Source organism: Silurus meridionalis, chromosome 28 (assembly GCF_014805685.1).
Source record: "Silurus meridionalis isolate SWU-2019-XX chromosome 28, ASM1480568v1, whole genome shotgun sequence".
NCBI classification, from domain to species: Eukaryota; Metazoa; Chordata; class Actinopteri; order Siluriformes; family Siluridae; genus Silurus; species Silurus meridionalis.
Window position 1 is genome coordinate 3,295,190 of NC_060911.1, and position 19,192 is coordinate 3,314,381.

The 19,192-nt window shown below is 35.9% G+C and overlaps 2 protein-coding genes across 4 annotated transcripts in view; one reads left to right on the forward strand and one right to left on the reverse strand.

The window, feature by feature from the left end:
* Positions 1-19,192, forward strand: part of LOC124381380 (hepatic lectin-like) — a 48,056-nt gene that overhangs the window by 15,817 nt on the left and 13,047 nt on the right. The window lies entirely within an intron of this gene.
* LOC124381386 (CD209 antigen-like) lies at positions 11,764-15,715 on the reverse strand. 3 transcript variants are annotated; one of them, XM_046842983.1, is made up of 6 exons: positions 15,486-15,715; positions 14,279-14,402; positions 13,612-13,848; positions 12,447-12,580; positions 12,270-12,379; positions 11,764-12,074 (listed from the first exon to the last, which is right to left on the reverse strand). In XM_046842983.1, exons 2-6 carry the CDS (start codon positions 14,394-14,396, stop codon positions 11,933-11,935), a joined length of 741 nt encoding a protein of 246 aa, XP_046698939.1. In that variant the 5' UTR covers positions 14,397-14,402; positions 15,486-15,715; the 3' UTR covers positions 11,764-11,932. The 3 variants fall into 3 exon arrangements, with proteins under 3 accessions (XP_046698939.1, XP_046698938.1, XP_046698940.1); XM_046842982.1 differs by lacking the exon at positions 15,486-15,715 and having other exon boundaries at positions 14,279-14,528; XM_046842984.1 differs by lacking the exons at positions 13,612-13,848; positions 15,486-15,715 and having other exon boundaries at positions 14,279-14,528.

Sequence of the window (19,192 nt, forward strand, 5' to 3'; positions counted from 1 at the left end):
ATTATATTATATTATTTATATATTATTATATATTTTATTATATAATATTAAAGACAGTGTTATTAACACGAACGCTGAGACAATTGTTGCATTAGAGGAATAATGAGAGCTGTTTCTTTAAGGCTACTATCAGTTGGTATTGAAGTCCAGAGTGAAATTCATTATGGGTATTGTACTGGAAAAGACTGTAACCCTGCTAATCTATCTTCATAAAAACAAGTAAAGTGGTTATGCATCGGCTAATGTTGTCCATCTCATCATTCCACGAGCATCAACTAATGAGTTGTTACGCTGCTGCCGGGAAAAGTTCAAGCGGATAAGTAACACGATGCTCTCGCTAGGGATACAGGACGCTAACTGATGTGACGAGCTGCGTGGATAGAGCAAAAACAACCAACTTGCCTGAGATTTTTTGGTGCGTGACGTTCGTATCCCGATATATTGTTCGTAACCAGGGGCAAAAATTTTGATGAACTGCGATTCGTAACCTGAATTATACGTATGCCGGGGCGTTCGTAACCCGAGGTTCCACTGTATTTAATTTTTTTCTTTTTTCTTTTTTCTTTTTTTTTTTTTCTTTTTTCTAAGAAAAATGTATGAGGACAACAAAGATCTCAATGAAGAACAAATTTATGACAGCAAAAGCAGTTACAAAATACCAAAGGTACTTTGGGTTCATCAGAGTCAAAAAGAACACAGGACAAATCCTTCTCATACATTTGAGTGTTCTGCTTGCTTGTAATGTAAAGTATGCATTAAATGCAAATTAATTTTAATAATTAATGGTTCAAATGGCCGAATGATACTATTGTCTAGCTGGATGTCTGTAATTGGTATTTACAGTCATGTACACGTTTGCTTGGTATTTCTATTAAATGGTCGAGTGATAGTATTTGTTAAATGGTAATCAGTCACATACACTTTTGGTCAGAGATGGTCTTTGATGTCCCATTGCTGCTCCCATACTAAAATTAATTAAAGAATTTTCACCTGATTTTCTACACATATTACATAACTGCCTTCATGATATTTGAGCCATTTTGGAGATGAGCTTAATCTGACATATATCTTGGGAGTTGAATCAAGGTTGGTGCTGTCTTTAATCTCTTACATTTATAATTGATGTATTTGAGATGAGTGGAAAAGGTGTTGCATGAAAAGACTTTGTTAATGATTGGATGAAATGTACAATAGGTTATGAGCAGACAAAATTAAAAAGTGCTGCTTTCAACTGCTAATTCAGCACATTATATTACTTAATCAACCTTCTGCCTTGAGCATTTTTTTCTCACAGATCCAGAATAATGTAGAAGAACATGGCATGTCATTCCAGTTTTTCTTATTTGGATTACCCACAATCTCAGCACAGTCCTAGTTGCTACCATTATCATTAGGTTCTCCCACATCCCAGAACCTAAAATCCAGAAAAATCAGAATCAGACTCTAATCACTGTTCATTTGCCCACAAGTACGCACACTTTTAAGGCTTTTTTCAATTTTGTTATGTTGCACCCTGATACTACAATCGCTGAAACAGATTTCTTTTCTCACTAGTCTACACTCAGTACACCATAACAGCAAACATAAAACAGAATCATAGAAATGTCTGTAAATTGGTTGATAGTCATACAGACTACAGTGGAGACATGGTAAACCAAAAACAAAGTAAAAATAAAAGAAGAAAACCAACATAGTAACATAATCAACAGTTGGGCAGTGACAATCTGAGTGTATAATGAGTTTGAACTTGTGGCTGTGAGTAAATGTTTATCCAATAGCTGGATTACTGTCAGTGTGTGAGCGAAGTCTGTGTGGTCAGTGGTGACAATGTTTATAGTCCATTGCATTAACTGTATCTTAAATTCTCAAACTACTTGTTCAACATCCACATCATTTAGTCATTTGTTCTCATCATGAAAACATTTCTTGTTGCTTTGATCAAATTGTGAATGCTTTTGTACATTTAATCAATTGTGTTTCCTACATTATTAGTTGTTTATGTCATGTTGATCAAAATATATTATACTGGTTTCACCTAAATAGTCTTAACCTTAAAAAATCTCGACATCAGTTCATTGCATAAATCATTTAATGCAAAATGGTTAAACCAGTTGAATCGTCTATTATCTAAAATTTCTATTAAACCTTTTTTTTTATTAACTGTGTAGATGAATCTTAAATGTCTGTAATGAAGGAGAGTGTATGACATCAGATCAACCAATAATCAACTATTTCTCTATAAATGGTCAAAGGTGAATCTTGTGACCCTTCAGTTGGAGAGTGTATACAGACAGAGAAAATTAAAATGGATGAACAACAAACGAACACTTGTATAGTACGGTAAAAGTGTGAATCCTGTCTGGTCTCTTGCAATCAATATAAATCAAATATGCAATCAACTAAATTAATTTGTGCTGCTATAATTCATAGATGCCAAACAGAATGAAGTGAAAGTTTGTGCATTTTCAGTCACTGTGATCCAAACCATAGTTTATATCAAGAAATCCTGAAACTGTGTGCCATCATACTGACAACACGACTGAACATTCTGATGATTTTGTATGTGAACAATGACAAAAGGACTTTTCATTCTGATGGGAATGAGATGTTCATTGACACAAATACTTACTTTTGAGAGGTGAACTAAGGATTTTGAGAAAAGTACATGCTTTTGCAAGAAATCCTAATCAGCTGAGAAAAAATGTAAGCAATATTCAAGACTTAAATAAAGAGACCTTTTTTAGTTTTATTCACTATGCCATGCAAAATTAGATTTTTTTAAATTATATATATATTGTATTACCTGTGTCTTGGGTCTTCATGTTGGAATCCTCCTTTTGTGGTTTGTGATTTCTAACAGCATCTGCATTTTCGTACATTTCCACCCAAGTCTCGATGCGCTCTCCTCTATTTTTAGTGTAGTTTTCATACTCAACAGTCTGAGACATCTCTGATCAATTTAAAAAGCCTCACTAAGTTGGTCAACTATAAGGTCTCTGGTTTTTTGTATGCAACGAACTGACTGTGTGGACAACAAATGCACACTATAATATAGTGCTCTGAAATACAGAAGTCTAAAATTAAAGAAGCTCTGAAATTAAAGAAGTCATTGTTTCTAAAGCAACACGCCGTATCTAGTTCCTATGAAAACTTAAATCATATTTGCACTGCAAAATACCAAATTGCAACCCATCAGTTTGAAACTGAAAAAAACATTTGCGACCATTTAAACAGTTCATGTGCTTAACGTAGCTTTATTAAGGGTACACAAAAGATTAATCTTGTTCTGTGAAAGGTTCAGACACACAGGATAAATCAAAGGGGAACTTAAAGATGGATAAAAAGAAGAAAATATCTCCAGAACTTAGATAAGCCAAATATATATGAAGCCAAATACAGCATTTCATGAACAAAATTAGGAGAGAGGTTGGGGGTTCAAGACCTGGTATCACCAAGCTGCCACTTTTGGGCCCTTGAGCAAGGCCCTTAACCCTCTGTGCTCCAGAGGCACCATATCATGGCTGACCCTGCGCTCTGACCCCAGCTTCTGAGCAAGCTGGGATATGCGAAGAATGAATTTCACTGTTCTGTAATGTATATGTGACAAATGAAGGCTATTCTATTCTTAAAGAAGGACACAAATATATGCAAATAAAAGAGTGGAAAGGTAAACAGTAATGTATTAAATGAGGAAATAACTCACACCTCAAACAAAACAGGAACCAGAGGGTAATCAACTCTTATTTTTCCCTCCTTTTGGCATGGTAAATGTAATTGGTTAAGAAAATGCTAGTATTTGTTTTGTTTTTTTTGCAGAGAACAGAAGCCCTATATATCTTTCTGGTTATTTGAACTAATCTAAAATGTTTAATTGAATGCTATTACACTGCCACACCAGCAGATGTTGTGGTGGCACTCCTATGGAAAACAAGAGTGTCTTGCTTTCTCTCTGTAAAAGCCATAATTTGTCTTTCTGTTCGACTTTCCTATGGGTATGGCGAGTGATTCTTTGAATCCTTAGAATTCACAGAATCCGTAGACTTATGAGATGTTCTTTATCAATGTGTAAGTTTGTCCCTGATGAGCAAGCCGGTGGCGACTGTGGCAAAGAGAAACTCGCCAAGTGTTTATGACCATACAGGAGGTTTTCTGTACATCTAGTCAGCTTCTTGTTGTTGCAGTTACTTGCTAACAACAACTTAGAACAACACAATAGTGTAATTTACAATTTGTATTTATATATGTTGTTGCTAATATTGTCAAGATAACCAATAATTCAAGTGATCCAAGTAAATGAAAAGAATGATTCATGAATCCTGAGCCATATAAAGGATTATTTAACCTGGATGAATTTGGATTCGCTCATCTTTAGTCTCAAAGAGAATGTTCTTATGAATTAAATTGTGTTAGCCCTGCTGCTATCCCTGATGCTGTTAGCCCTGCTGATATTAGCCCTGATGCTGTTAGCCCTGCTGATATTAGCCCTGCTGCTGTTAGCCCTGATGCTGTTAGCCCTGCTGATATTAGCCCTGCTGCTGTTAGCCCTGATGCTGTTAGCCCTGCTGATATTAGTCCTGCTGCTACCCCTGCTGCTGTTAGCCTTGCTGTCATATTCTAGTTAAAACATCTTTCTCACAGATTCAGTTTAGTTTTTCAGTGCATTTCTTGTCAGATGATGCTGTTTTAAGATTTGTAAATTTCACCACAATCCTCTTTCTGTTTACCACCCGGTTTCCACTGACCCCAGTCCCTGAAACCCACAGAATCAGAATCAGTTCAGTGTTCAGTTTCCTTCAATTCCACACATTTAACTCAAACATTTCAGTCTCTGTTTACTGATATGTACATTAGAACAATATAAAATATAAGAGTATAATAGAGAATAATCTTTATTAAGATTATTTTTATTTTATTGCATCATAAAAATAGAGAAATAATTTCTTACTTGAAGGTCACTGGTGAAGCGTCCACCCATTTCCACTCTCCCTCTTTATCTCTGTCACTCAGACCAATCCAAACCCCACTGTTACTGCTGATGTGTTTACTGATGAACTCCTGCAAACAACAGCACATATTACACATCTCTCTCTCTCTCTCTCTCTCTCTCTCTCTCTCTCTCTCTCACCTGTTCCTCTCTGCTGTTTATGATCATCAGATCTGCTCCTTTGTCCCTGCAGTTCTGTCTGCTCTCCTCCCAGCTCTTATTATCATTAGAGATGTAGTAAAAACTGGAGCTGAAACTGATCCACTTCCATTTACCTGTAGAGAGAACTGGAGAGAATTTATGAAACACTGTTTATGAACTAATGTTTGTGTAAAGCCACAATTTCTATTTCACAACATAATTAGTATAATATGATAAAGTATTTAATATGCATGAAATCACATTTATGGATTTTAAATTGATCATGTGGTAATTATTATTTTGCCTTTTTGGTGTGTTTTTACACTGCATATGATTAAACAAACACAAAGTGGGGAAACGATATTTATAACAGTAATTAAGTAATTATTCAAATAAGAACTGCACATTCACTCTAAACAGAATTCTGTAGATAATAATGACTTCTGGTGGTGTGAAAAAGTTGTTCCTGATTTTGAAGATTGTCACACTTTAATGTTTCAGATCATCAAACTAATTTAAATATTAGTAAAAGATAAGAAGTGAACACAACATGCAGTTTTTAAATGAAAGTTTTTATTATTAAGGGAAAACAAAATTCAAAACTACATGGCCCTGTGTGAAAAAGTGTTTGCCCCCTAAACCTAATAACTGGTCTGAAATGCGGTGCTACTTTTACGGCAGATGTAATGGGACACACACCTTCCAGAAAGTTCAAGTTTTGTCTCGTCAGTTCACAGAGTATTTTTCCAAAAGTCTTGGGAATCATCAAGATGTTTTCTGGCAAGACTGAGACAAGCCTTTATGTTCTTTTTTCTCAGCAGCGGTTTTCGTCTTGGAACTCTGCCATGCAGACCATTTTTGCCCAGTCTCTTTCTTATGGTGGAGTCATGAACACTGACCTTAACTGAGGCAAGTGAGACCTGCAGATCTTTAGATGTTGTTGTGGGGTCTTTTGTGACCTCTTGGATGAGTCGTTGCTGTACTCTTGGGATAATTTTGGTCAGCCTGGGAAGGTTCACCACTGTTCCATGTTTTTGCCATTTGTGAATAATGGCTCTCACTGTGGTTCGCTGGAGTCCCAAAGCTTTAGAAACGGCTTTATAACCTTTTCCAGACTGATAGATCTCAATTACTTTCTTTCTCATTTGTGTCTGAATTTATTTGAATCTCAGCATGATGTCTAGCTTGTGAGGATCTTTTGGTTTACTTTACTTTGTCAGGCAGGTCCTATTTAAGAGATTTCTTGGTTGTAAACAGGTGTGACAGTAATCAGGCCTGGGTGTGGCGAGAGAAATCGAACTCATGTGATAAACAACAGTTTTACAAACACTTTTTCACACAGGGCCATTTAATTTTGGATTTTGTTTTCTTTTTAATAATAAAAACCCTCATTTAAAAACTGCATGTTGTGTTCATTTGTGGTATATTTTACTAATATTTAGGTTAATTTGATTATCTAAAACATTAAAGTGTCAGAAACATGTAAAAAAAAAAATCAGGAAACACTTTTTCACACCACTGTATGTTTTAGACACTGTGTGTTAGACATGTCCAGGGTACATCTATTATCTCCAGGAGGAAGGGAAGGTTTAGTCATTGGGTAATCAGGTGTTATTAATAAACAGTCATAGCTATTAGTTCTCCAGGAAAAATGTAAGACTAATTAAGACTCAGTAATCACTGCTTAGTTCATAGTGAACTGAATTTTCACTGAGGGAACTCAACTGTTGTTACACAAATCTCTCTCTCTCTGTAACTGGTCTATCTCTTTAGTCAGGTTGTTGTGTATGTTGATTTTGATCCACAGCACAGTGGAGAACACCAACACGAGGACACATAGGGGCACCACACACACTGCAGTCAGTCTTTTACACCTGCTCCATGCAGTGTCTCCTCCTAGAGGTAAATGGACATAAAGACAAATATGAGCATGACAAAATAATCAGTAGTGGAAATGATTTACTGATTAGAATTAAAAATTATTTTTTATTTTATAGATACTATGTCAATTAATTAACAAAATGTTAAATAATAAAAACCATGAGCTACATCAGCTGAGGCCTTGTTAACAACTCTGAGCAGAGAAACCTGCCTCACCTTAATTTCTCAATTTTTTCTCAATGTTTTATAACTAAAACCACTGTTATTGTCTGTAGAAAATGGACTGCACTTGTCAAGAAACTCGTCTTTCTGTGTTTTGTGGAGTGCATTAAGACCAATGAACATAAAGTCACTGAATAAAAAGGCATGTACATATATGTATATATTAAAAACAATGGCAAGAGTTCCATGTCCTGACAAAAATTTTTTTAATAGTTTGGGCTGAAACATAGAAGTAAGGCTAAAAGAGCTGCCAGTCAATAGTCAGTAATATGATCTGTGTGACTAAAGTGTAAAAAATTCTCAACACCATGCTGATCAAACAGCTGATTTGATATTTCACTGTACTGTAAACTTATACCCAATATATAGTTGCAGTGACTATAAACAGTACAAGTGAAAGCATGTCATATAAAGTGACTATTAATTGATTGTTTATTCCTAATGTAGTGTAATATCTGTGTTTGTAGCTCTTGAAATGCTTCTACAGGTCACACTGCTGATGCATCACTATTATGGAGAAAATGATCATGGCCTTTGGATGATTGAGCCATAAACTCAATTCAAATGTGCTTATGATCTCTTACCAGCGAAGCCAATAATCCACCCACAGTTTTAAACAATCTTCAAGACTTGTGCAGGTCAAAATATGCATTAGAACATATCTCACTCAGAGAGCCTGGTTGGGAGATCTGGAGTGAAATTGATGGCCAAATTGCACCAATAACTCAAATTGATTTTCCTGTAGGAGAGACGTTTCATCTGAAGCTTGAAGCACCAAAGTTAATTTTGAGATCAAATGAAGTATTGAACAACAGGGTAAGGAGGGTCACACACTTTTCACCATACCTCAGTTGGAAATTGGAAACAATTCAAAATTGCAAATAAATATAAAAATAAACAAAATATACAAATAAAATTGATTTGAATATATTATATACACTATTCATTCTAAATACAGTAGTGAATTCATGAAAATATATTTTCCCCTTACTGCTCATCAAATCCCTTGAATTATTTCTCTTCTGTATCACTAAATGATTTAAGTATTACCATCATAATTCTACCATGAAGCCAGTAGTGCACAGTAATCAAGTAAATGTAATTCGTTACTGTACTTAAGTAGCTTTTTCATTTATCTGTAAGTATTTTCATTTAGGGAGACTTTTATTTTAATTTCACTACATTTTGTGAAATCAGTCGTTCCTTTTTATTTTTGAGTGGATATAATCTTAAACGGTCAATCACACAGAAAGCCGACAATTAGGGTCGATCGTGTGCTCTGTTTTGAACGTGTTTTGATTGCCGCTTGTTTGGCACCAACATATAATTCAGAGTCAGTTCAATAGCTAGCAGAACATTGTGAGAGTAATAAATGATGGATGAATCTCCTAATTCTAACTTGCCACAACATTATAGCCATAATAAATCATAGTACTTTGGATAAGTACATTTGAAGGCGAATACTTTTGTACTTTTACTCAAGTGAAAGTTTAAAGGGAGCCCTTTTACGTTTACTGGAGTAATATTTTACAGATTGTCTCTACTTTAACTCAAGTACACGGTTTGTGTACTTCATCCACCACTGCATGAAGCCCTCATATTATTACGAGGAACAATATCATCAATGGCCTGTAGAGGGCATCTGTGTATGAAACGGTGGATCACATTTTCTGTCGTTTGTTTCTCACACCTGTGGAAATTCAGGGCCGGTTTGTGATAGTCCCCAGTTTGCCAGCACTGTCTGAGAACTGAATCTGAAACCAAATTTCGTTTTTGAACTGGGTATCAGAAAGAGAAAAAAATCCCATAAATATGTAATTGGGACAAGGAAAAGTGCCATTTTGTGTCATTGCTGTTCAGTAATGTTCTTCCTTAGAGCTTGTAGGACGTGCTGACTGACTGCAATTAAAGCTGTTTTCTCATCCACAACTAAAAGCTTCTTCAATTTGGTAAAATAAAATGTTTATATTTAGCAAAGATAATTTTATTTTTGGTTAAGTAAACCAACTTACTACTATGTTTTCCTTCTATTTTACTATTTGGAATTGGAATTTCAATAGTAGTTACATGATAATTAGTTAAACTAAATCAACATAACAAATATAAAGCTTACTGGATAATTCTAAATATATTCTAAAATAGCTCAAATTCTAAATAGTCACTGTCAGGGATCCACCTGCCACGCCCCCTCTGGTGGCTCTCTATGACTCCGCTCTCCCTAGAGCTCCAGGTTTAACCACGCACACCTGGAGCTCATCATCACTCATGCCTCCACTCTCTCTGGAGCTCCAGGCATAATCACGCTCACCTGGGGCTCATCATCACTCCACCCCGCATCTATATAAGCTCCTCACTCACACTCACTTCCCGTTCGTTATTGTATGTGTTGGACTTTAAGTGCGAGCTAGGTTTACGTGTGCAGGTCTTCACGCAGAACTCTACTTATCCGTTGCATCCACAATCCGGCCCCGGCTGCGCTTCACCTCCCCACGCATCTCGGGTCAGCTAGCGTACCTCGGATTCTCTCAACCGTAGGACTGCCGTGTGCTTGTGCTTGTGTGTGTGCGCATCTCTGTGTGTGTGCTTGTGTCTCTCTCTCTCTCTCTCCCTCACACTTGTATTAAACCCAAGCGAGCTGTACTCCGGCTTCCGCCTTCTGTTTCGTCACACCCCGACAGTCACTCTGTGAATGTGTCCACTCAGAAGAAGAAGGACTTTTTTTGCAGTGGCCCTGATGGAACCTGTACCCTCTTCATGATTACATAAAACGTACTACAGAGCTGTACAGAGAGTCATAAACTCATCGTTTTCCTTTTGGTGCATAAAAACTCCATCAGAATTAGGAAAAAACCACAGAGTTGAGATAAAATTCACCATAATGTGTTATCGAGACAGTATTGCATTCAGGCGTTAAGCAGGTAAGCAGTAATTCTGCACAGGGAAGAGAGAGAATGACGTTTCCCAGAGTGAAATACTGAACAAATGTTAGCAAGAGAATTGAAACATTTTGTACCTCTGTGTTGTGCTTGTAGGCGTCTCCCTGCTTTAAGATCTTCTGACTCTGGATCATGACCTTCTTCCATCACCTCATTAGAACGCTGAAGCATCTTTAATCTAAACAGACATGAAGTGACCATGTCTCTGTGTGGACGTGATGGACAGGCTGCACTTCTGTACTTCTGTTGAAGTGAATTAAATGTGCTGCTGTCAGTAAAAAAGTAAACTATCAGAGGAGGGGCATCAGTGGTCACTTGTGGTCACTTGTGGTCAAAGTGTGAAGACGTTTAAGCTGCAATTCTCACACACCAGAGATGTTCTTGTTAAAGTCCAGCAGTTTTATAAATACCAAAATAATATTGTTGTGTTGTAATAGTGTGTATACGTTTACAGATTCCTCATATTTTTGTTTCTAATAACTTCTTTACAAAAAACTATTAGAATTTTCACATTTCACTGAACTTGAAATTGATTTAAATATTTATAGCAGGTTGAATTCAATCGTATGAATTAGTCGACATGTTCCTGCAGTAGATCTGTTTTTATGCAGCGTTACTGTGAATTTGCAAGACACAAATGTCGCTGGTTTAAAATTAGCATTAACCCCTGCTCTCTCTCACAGAAAAAAAAATAAATGTTCACATCTATAACCACATAGACCACATACAGGGTGCACACACTCACACACTTACATTCACAGAGACTAGGAAATTATTAACTATTTATTTTGTAACCACAGGTTTTATTCACAGGAGCGTCTTCAGGACAGAGAAGTTTGTGTTTGTGGTTTTTAGTAACATGGCAAGCAATTCATTTTCTCTCTCATTAACTTCAAGAGAGTGAAAAAAAAAGACAGCAGAGGAAACGACTCTTTATACACGTATACATATTATATATACTGTACATAGAACACTAGTTTCTTTAGGAGGAGCATCAGAGGGTTGTGGTCAGAGTGTGAAGACATTTGAGCTGCAATTCTCACTCTTACCAGAGATGTTCTTAGTTTTTATGTAAATTCCAGTATAACCAGTATAACATTGTTGTATTATAATGATGTGTAAACATTGCACCAATTTGTCATCTTTTTGTTCCTTGTAAAATTATTACACGATGCTCGTAGGCTTTTCATTACACACAGGCGTGCAAAACAGTGAAGGATTTTAATTTATTATTTACTGTTAACACCCTCCTGCGATGGTGTTCAGTACAGAGGAGTTTGTGATTTTGATGTAAAAAGGCAGCCCAGTATTTATTCTTATTAACGATTAAATGAATAAAACAGAGGCTGCAGAGGAAATGACTGTTTATACACAATATGGCCAAAAGAACATGATACTCATATGTGGTTCTTCCCCAAACTATTGCTGCATCGTTGCCACAGTTGTATAAACTCTCTTTAGCATTGTTGCCGTTAGCCTTGTAGTTGCTAACCTTATTGTTGTTAGCCCTAACCTTGTTGTTAGACCTGCTGCTACTGCTGTTAGCATTGTTACCGTTATGAGCATTGTAGTTAAACAGTTATTGTTGCTACACTCCTGTTAGGTTTCACCACAGTGGGAATGTAACAGTATGAGATACAGTAAAAGACATGAACAGTTTCTGTGCACTCTGACAAAACAAGAACAGACACTGAGACACAATTCACATCCAAATATTGTCTTTATACTGAATATAATCAGCTCAAGTTGTGTAAAAGTGATTTTCACTTCAGGAAGAAACATTTTTCTCACAGATACAGTTTAGTTTTTTAGAGCAGTTATTGTCATTCCAGATGATGCTGTTTGAAGATTTGTAAATTTCACCACAATTCTCTTTCTCTTTACCACCCGGTTCCCACTGACCCCAGTCCCTGAAACCCACAGAATCAGAATCAGATCAGTGTTCAGTTTCCTTCAATTCCACACATTTAACTCAAACATTTCAGTCTCTGTTTACTGATATATACATTAGGACAATATAAAATATAAGAGTATAATAAAGAATAATCTTTATTAGGATTATTTTTATTTTATTGCATCATAAAAATAGAGAAATAATTTCTTACTTGAAGGTCAGTGGTGAAGCGTCCACCCATTTCCACTCTCCCTCTTTATCTCTGTCACTCAGACCAATCCAAACCCCACTGATACTGCTGATGTGTTTACTGATGAACTCCTGCAAACAACAGCACATATTACACTCTCTCTCTCTCTCTCTCTCTCTCTCTCTCTCTCTCTCTCACCTGTTCCTCTCTGCTGTTGATGATCATCAGATCTGCTCCCTTGTCCCTGCAGTTCTGTCTGCTCTCCTCCCAGCTCTTATAATCATTAGAGACGTAGTAAAAACTGGAGCTGTAGCTGATCCACTTCCATTTATCTGTAGAGAGAAATGAAAATAATATAAAACACTCTGTTTATAAACTAATGTTTGTGTACAGACACAATTTCTATTTCACAACATAATCAGTATAATATGAGAAAGTATTAAATATGCATGAAATCACTTTATGGATGTTTAAATTGATTATTTTTTAATTATTAGTTTGATTGTTGATGTGTTTTTAGACTGCATATGATTAAACAAACAAAGTGGGGGAACAATGTTTATAACGCTAATTAATTCACTGCTTTTATACAGTTAATGGAAATTTATAAAAACATTTTTAGAAAATTTTACAATCAAAAATCACTCAAATAAGAACATACATTAGATAAATATTCACTGAATGTTTACTGCATCCAGAAATTATTTTTCTCCTTTTGTTTGACAGTTTAAATATGGAGAGCATGTGGAGTTTCTACAGGAAATAGTTGTTTATTTCTCTCTTTAGACTCTGACTGGATAAATAAAAACTGCACATTCATTTTAAACAGAACTCTGTAGATAATAATGACTCCTGTAGATATTTATGTTTTAGACACTGTACCGTGTGTTAGACATGTCCAGGGTACATCTATTATCTCCAGGAGGAAGGGAAGCTTTAGTCATTAGGAGTTAATGTTTAGGTGATCAGTAATTAATCAGGTGTTATTAATAATCTGTAATTAATAACTGTCATAGCTAGTAGTTCTGCAGGAAATATGTTAGACTCACAAAGACTCAGTAATCACTGCTTAGTTCATAGTGAATTAATACAAGTATAATACAAGAACTAGGCTCGTCATCAAGGCCTTAGAATGACAATCTTATTAACACTGTAAGATTCGCCTATGAGTTATGGAACAGAATCGTTAAATCTCACAGTGTTAATAAGATTGTCATTGTAAGGCCTTGATGACGAAATATGGTTAAACATGTAAGAGGATGTGAGTTAAAGGTTTTATATCCAGTTTTAAAATGGCACTGAATTTCCACTGAGGGAACTCAACTGTTGGGCAGAAAATTCAAGGATAAATTTATCTACTTACTAAAATCTCTCTCTTTCTGTAACTGGTCTCTCTCTTTAGTTAGGGTGTTGTAACTGGTCTGTAACTGGTCTCTCTCTTTAGTTAGGGTGTTGTAACTGGTCTGTAATTGGTCTCTCTCTGCTTTTAGGTTGTTGAATTTGATCCACAGCACAGTGGAGACCACAAACAGGAGGACACACAGCAGCACCACACACACTGCAGTCAGTCTGTTACACCTGCCCCATGCAGTGTCTCCTCCTAGAGATAAATGGTCATCACTCTTCACAAATATTTGTAAAAGCAGACTGCATGATCATTGCTTGAATTTATACACCTGTCAAAATGGGTCTGATTGAAACATCTTAAATTTTTAAGAGAGGAGCCTCAGTACTTTTGTCCATATAGTATAGGTCAGAGGTTCTCAAAGTGGGGTCCACAGACCCCCGTTACCAGAATGCACTTCTTAAAGTAATATTATTAATAATAATTATAATAATATTCATAATAATAATAATAATAATAAAATATTATTCAATATATTGTGACTGTTTAATTCATATAAATAATTGCATTTAACCATTATTTTGTTTTATTATAATAATAGTTTAATTTTATTATAATCACAAATATCGTTTCCCATAATGAGATACTAAGTAAATATTAGCAATTGAACTTAAACATTTTGTACCTCTATGTTGTGCTTGTAGGCGTCTCTCTGCCTTCTCTCTTCCTGCATCAGCATCTTCCTTCTCTCTGTTGGGGTCTTGACCCAAAGCATCTAAACTATCATAGATATGCACCACCATGTCCACCTGCTCAGAAGAAGAATAAAGCATCTTTAATCTATAAAAGATTCATAACACATGAAGTGACTGTGTCTTTGTGTGGACGTGACAGACAGCTGCACCTCTGTACTCTGTGTGCAGTGAATTAAATGTGCTGTTGTTAATTAGGGAAGTTAGAGGAAGTTAATAATCAGAGGAGGGGCATCAGTGACTTGTGGTCAATGTTCAAAGCATTTCAGCAGCAATTCTCACGCATACTAGTCATATAAATACCTGAATAACATTATCGCTCGTAATTTTGTTCCTCATAATACAATGAAACAAAATTATTAGGCTTTTTATATTCTGCTTTTATTTGACTTAAATATTTATAGCAGGTTAAATCCAGTCATATAAATTAGACGACATGTTCCTGCAGTAGATCTGGAATTTTATGTATTTACCTTTTCAGAAGCTTTGATGCAGCTTTACTGTGAGGTTACAAGACACAATTGCCACTGGCCCAGCATTAACCCCCTGCTCGCTTTTACAGAGAGAAATTTCTTTGAGTAATTCTTCTCTAATTAACTTTAAGAGAGTGGAAAAAAGAGGAAATGAAAGGAAAGAGAGCGTGCGAAGGAAATTACTCTTTATACACCATACGGCCACCATAACATCACTGTGGTTTATCATATGTGGTTTAGGAGGAACATCAGTGGCTTGTGTTCAAAGTGTGATGGCATTTGAGCTGCAATTCTTACTCTAACCAGAGATGTTTTTTGTTCAAGTCTAGCAGTTAAACTACGTAATACCAAAATTATATGGTTGTGTTATAATGATGTATAAATTGCACCAATTCATTATATATCGTTCCTTGTAATGTCATTACACACATGACACATTTAGCCTGATATTTAAATTAATGTATATCTTTACAGCAGGTTAAATTCTGTCATTTGAAGTAGTTGCCCTCAGTAGATCTGAAAATATTTATATGCTTTGTGGTTTCTCAGTAACATGGTATCAGAATTATGTCGTAATGAACACTGGCCTGCAGGTTCGCACACCATGTCACGTCATTCTGCATGTAAATCCTATTCACAGTTTGTTAGCACTTGCATGTATCCTCACCCATTACAGCAGTGGTTCTGAAAAATGTAGTCCAGTGTTGATGTTGCTGTTCCTCCCTTTCCTGCTGAGGATGTTGCTGTGCCTCCTTGCCCTGTTTCCGTTCCCTTCTGCTTTTCTGAAGATACCAGACAGATGCTAGATGGATTCTTTGATTTACAGAACAAGAAGTTAACAGATAAAAGATCACAATGACAAGAAATAACTCCCTGTGAAATAAAAGCAAGAAACTTTGAGAGGAACCAGACTTGATAAATTAGGAATATTATATATAATAATTATATAAATAAATAAATAAATAAATAAATAAATATATATATATATATATATATATATATATATATATATATATATATATATATATATATATATATATATGTGTATGTATGTATTTATCATTAGTGAACCAGTCAGGGAATTTTTCTGCCTACACCTAAGCTCTGCCCACAACAAATGTCTCAATGATTACTAACTGAAAAGAGGTCTATTCTACGGAAGCGCATTGCATTCACAAAGAAAAAAAATTCACAGCCAGGATCTCATAATTATGACTTTGTTTCTCATAATTATGAGATCCGTATTTCAAAATTATGACTTAGTAAGTCATAATTATAATGTTACTGCATTTTTTGCTCGGAAGCGCCTCATTGCACAACAATGAAGACGTAGATGCTATTATATGGTTTAGCTTGATAACTGTATATGTTAGTGTTAAGATGGTTCTTACACTGGTTCTCTAAACACAGTCCTATTATCTCACTGACCTGCTCTTCCTGATAAAGAATTTAGTTATGGTAAGTCTTGCTTTAGTTAACAGATACGGGGCAATAACTATTATTATTATTATTATTATTATTATTATTATTATTATTTTTCAACATTGACTACTAATATATGTTACATGTTACACATAAAACAAACTTTTAGCAAGTGGACAGTCAGAACGTGTAACATATATTAGTAGTCAATGTTAAAATATAATAATAATAATAATAATAATAATAATAATAATAAGAGCAGGTCAGTGAGGAAATGTAAATTAGCTAATTAAACTAATATAATGTTAGATTTTTATTATGACCAAACAAAACTTCATTTTTGGAGAGGTTTTCAATGTGATCTGCGATGCCCGTGGTGCCTTTTCTGATCAGGGAAGAATCACACAGCACACAGAATGGTGTATATGTTTTTCTTTAATTTAATGCAGATAACAGACAAGTATAGATACACACACACACGAAAATACCTGAGCTAAAACTGTTCCTGATTGGGTAAGAAGACATAATAACCGGAGATGTGTGAGTCCAGATAAAGACTTCCTGTATACCTTACATACTCACATCATAAAGATCCTATAGACACTGAACAGATAATAGGACTGTGTTAAGAGAACCAGTGTGAGAACCATCTTAACACTAACATATACATTTATCAAGCTAAACCATAAAATAACTTCTACGTCTCCATTGTTGCGCAATGAGGCGCTTCCGAGCAAAAAATGCAGTAACGTCAAATCCGGTGTTATGCGCTAAAGCGCTCTCCTGCCACAGACTTTTTTTTTTCTTTGTGAATGCAATGCGATTCCGTAATTTCATGCTGTTTTATGATAAAGAACAATTAACATCTGTCTTTAGGACCCAACACAAACTTGTGTTTTGAGCTTTGCAGTTGTAATGTAGGCACATGGCCAGCAGGGGGCAGGCTATCACTAATAGCACTAGTTAGACAATATTTTGTTCAGAGTATTTGTATCAGACATACAGTAATTCAGTATACAGGTAATAATATTAATGTATGAAATTTACAGCCTATAAAAGATGTTCAGGATTGAAGGGAGTGTTTGTAATTAGGCCAGTAATTAGATTTAGCTTTTCTCAGAGCAGATGTACACTACTGTACCAGGTACATCGAGTGTACTGTGCTGCTAAATGCTGAAATTTTTATTTATTCATGTGAGAATATAATGATTATATAATTGTTGTAAAAGAGCTATACAGATCAAATGGAATATATTATATACACTATTTATTCTAAACAGCGGTGGATTCATGAAAATATATTATCTCCTTACTGCTTAGCAAATCCCTTGAATTTTCTCTCTTCTGTATCACTGTATCACTAAATGATTTAAGTATCACCATCGTAACTCAACCATGAAGCCAGTGGTGCACAGTAATCAAGTAAATGTAATTCATTACTGTAATTTAGTAGCTTTTTCATTTATCTGTATTTCCATTTAGGGAGACTTTTATTTTAACTTCACTACATTTCAAAGTCAAATATCTTTTACTCAACTTAACTAAATAACTTTTTACTCAACTACATTTTGTAAAATAAGTCGTTCCTTTTTATTTTTGAGTGGATAAAATCTTAAACAGTCAATCACGCCACAAGCCACCAATCAGCATCGAGCGTGTGGTCTGTTTTAAACATGTTTTGATTGGCACTTCGTCGTATCTACTTATCACCAACATCCAGTTCAGATTCAGCTCAACAGCAGAACATTGTGAGAGTAATAAATGATGGAAGAAACTCCTGATTCTAACTTGCCACAACATCATACCCATATTAAATCATAGTACTTTGGATAAGTACATTTGAAGGCAAATACTTTTGTACTTTTACTCAAGTGAAAGTTTAAAGGAATCACTTTTACTTTTTCTGGAGTCATATTTTACAGAGTGTCTCTACTTTAACTCAAGTACACGGTTTGTGTACTTCATCCACCACTGCATGAAGCCCTCATATTATTACAAGGAACAATATCATTAATGGCCTGTAGAGGGCATTTGTGTATGAAACGGTGGATCACATTTTCTGTCTGTTTGTTTCTCACACCTGTGGAAATTCATTGCGATAGTTTATGATAGTCCCCGGTTTGCCAGCACTGGCCGTGAACTGAATCTGATACCAGATTTAAAACCATTTAAGAGTGTCTGGCAACATCTAGGCTTATTGAAAATGGTAGGTTTATATAAATGTTTTAAACCTAGTGCTCAGCAGGTAATAGGAGTCTAGAGAAATGTTTGACAAATTTAGCTTAGGCCAGCTTTACTTAGCATTAAAACAGCTTTTACCAATATCATCCAGCATTACAGAGTATTCAGCATTAATTTTAGCATTATTACTCTCAGTAGAGGTAGTTATGGAATTGTGAGAATGTATAACTAAGCTGTGTCAGCGGTGCACAAGTGAAGGGTGAAACTGACGGAACAAGCTGGGACAAAGCCACCAAGCAGAGACGAGCGAAAGAGTCGCCGAACAGTGACTAAGCACGGCCATCGAGTGCACTCAGGTGGATGCTTAGAAAAGGCGTGCAGGTCCACAAGGAAACTCGGGCAGGCACTAAAGACAAAGCATACCGCTTTGAGAGGGAGACAGGTGGACGCCAAAGAAATGCGTGCCGATCCATGAATGTGCACTCATGGAAGTATAGAGGAAAGTCATCCCGACCCACGAGACTGTGGGTGTGCCCCGGCGTGAGTACTGGAAAGGAAAGCACTGGGGTGAAAATCAAAGTAAATAAAGAAAGCTCTGCTTGTGAACGTTTGACTGTCACTCTTTTTTCCACACAGAACCAGTGAGTGTGTTACAGTGGGGCCGAAACCCTGTGCTGGACCAGAGGTATGACGCCAGGGAGACTTCACCATGGAGGGAGCCGGAACAGGCCTATGAGGAACACTGCAGCCGCCTCCTGCATCATACACTCC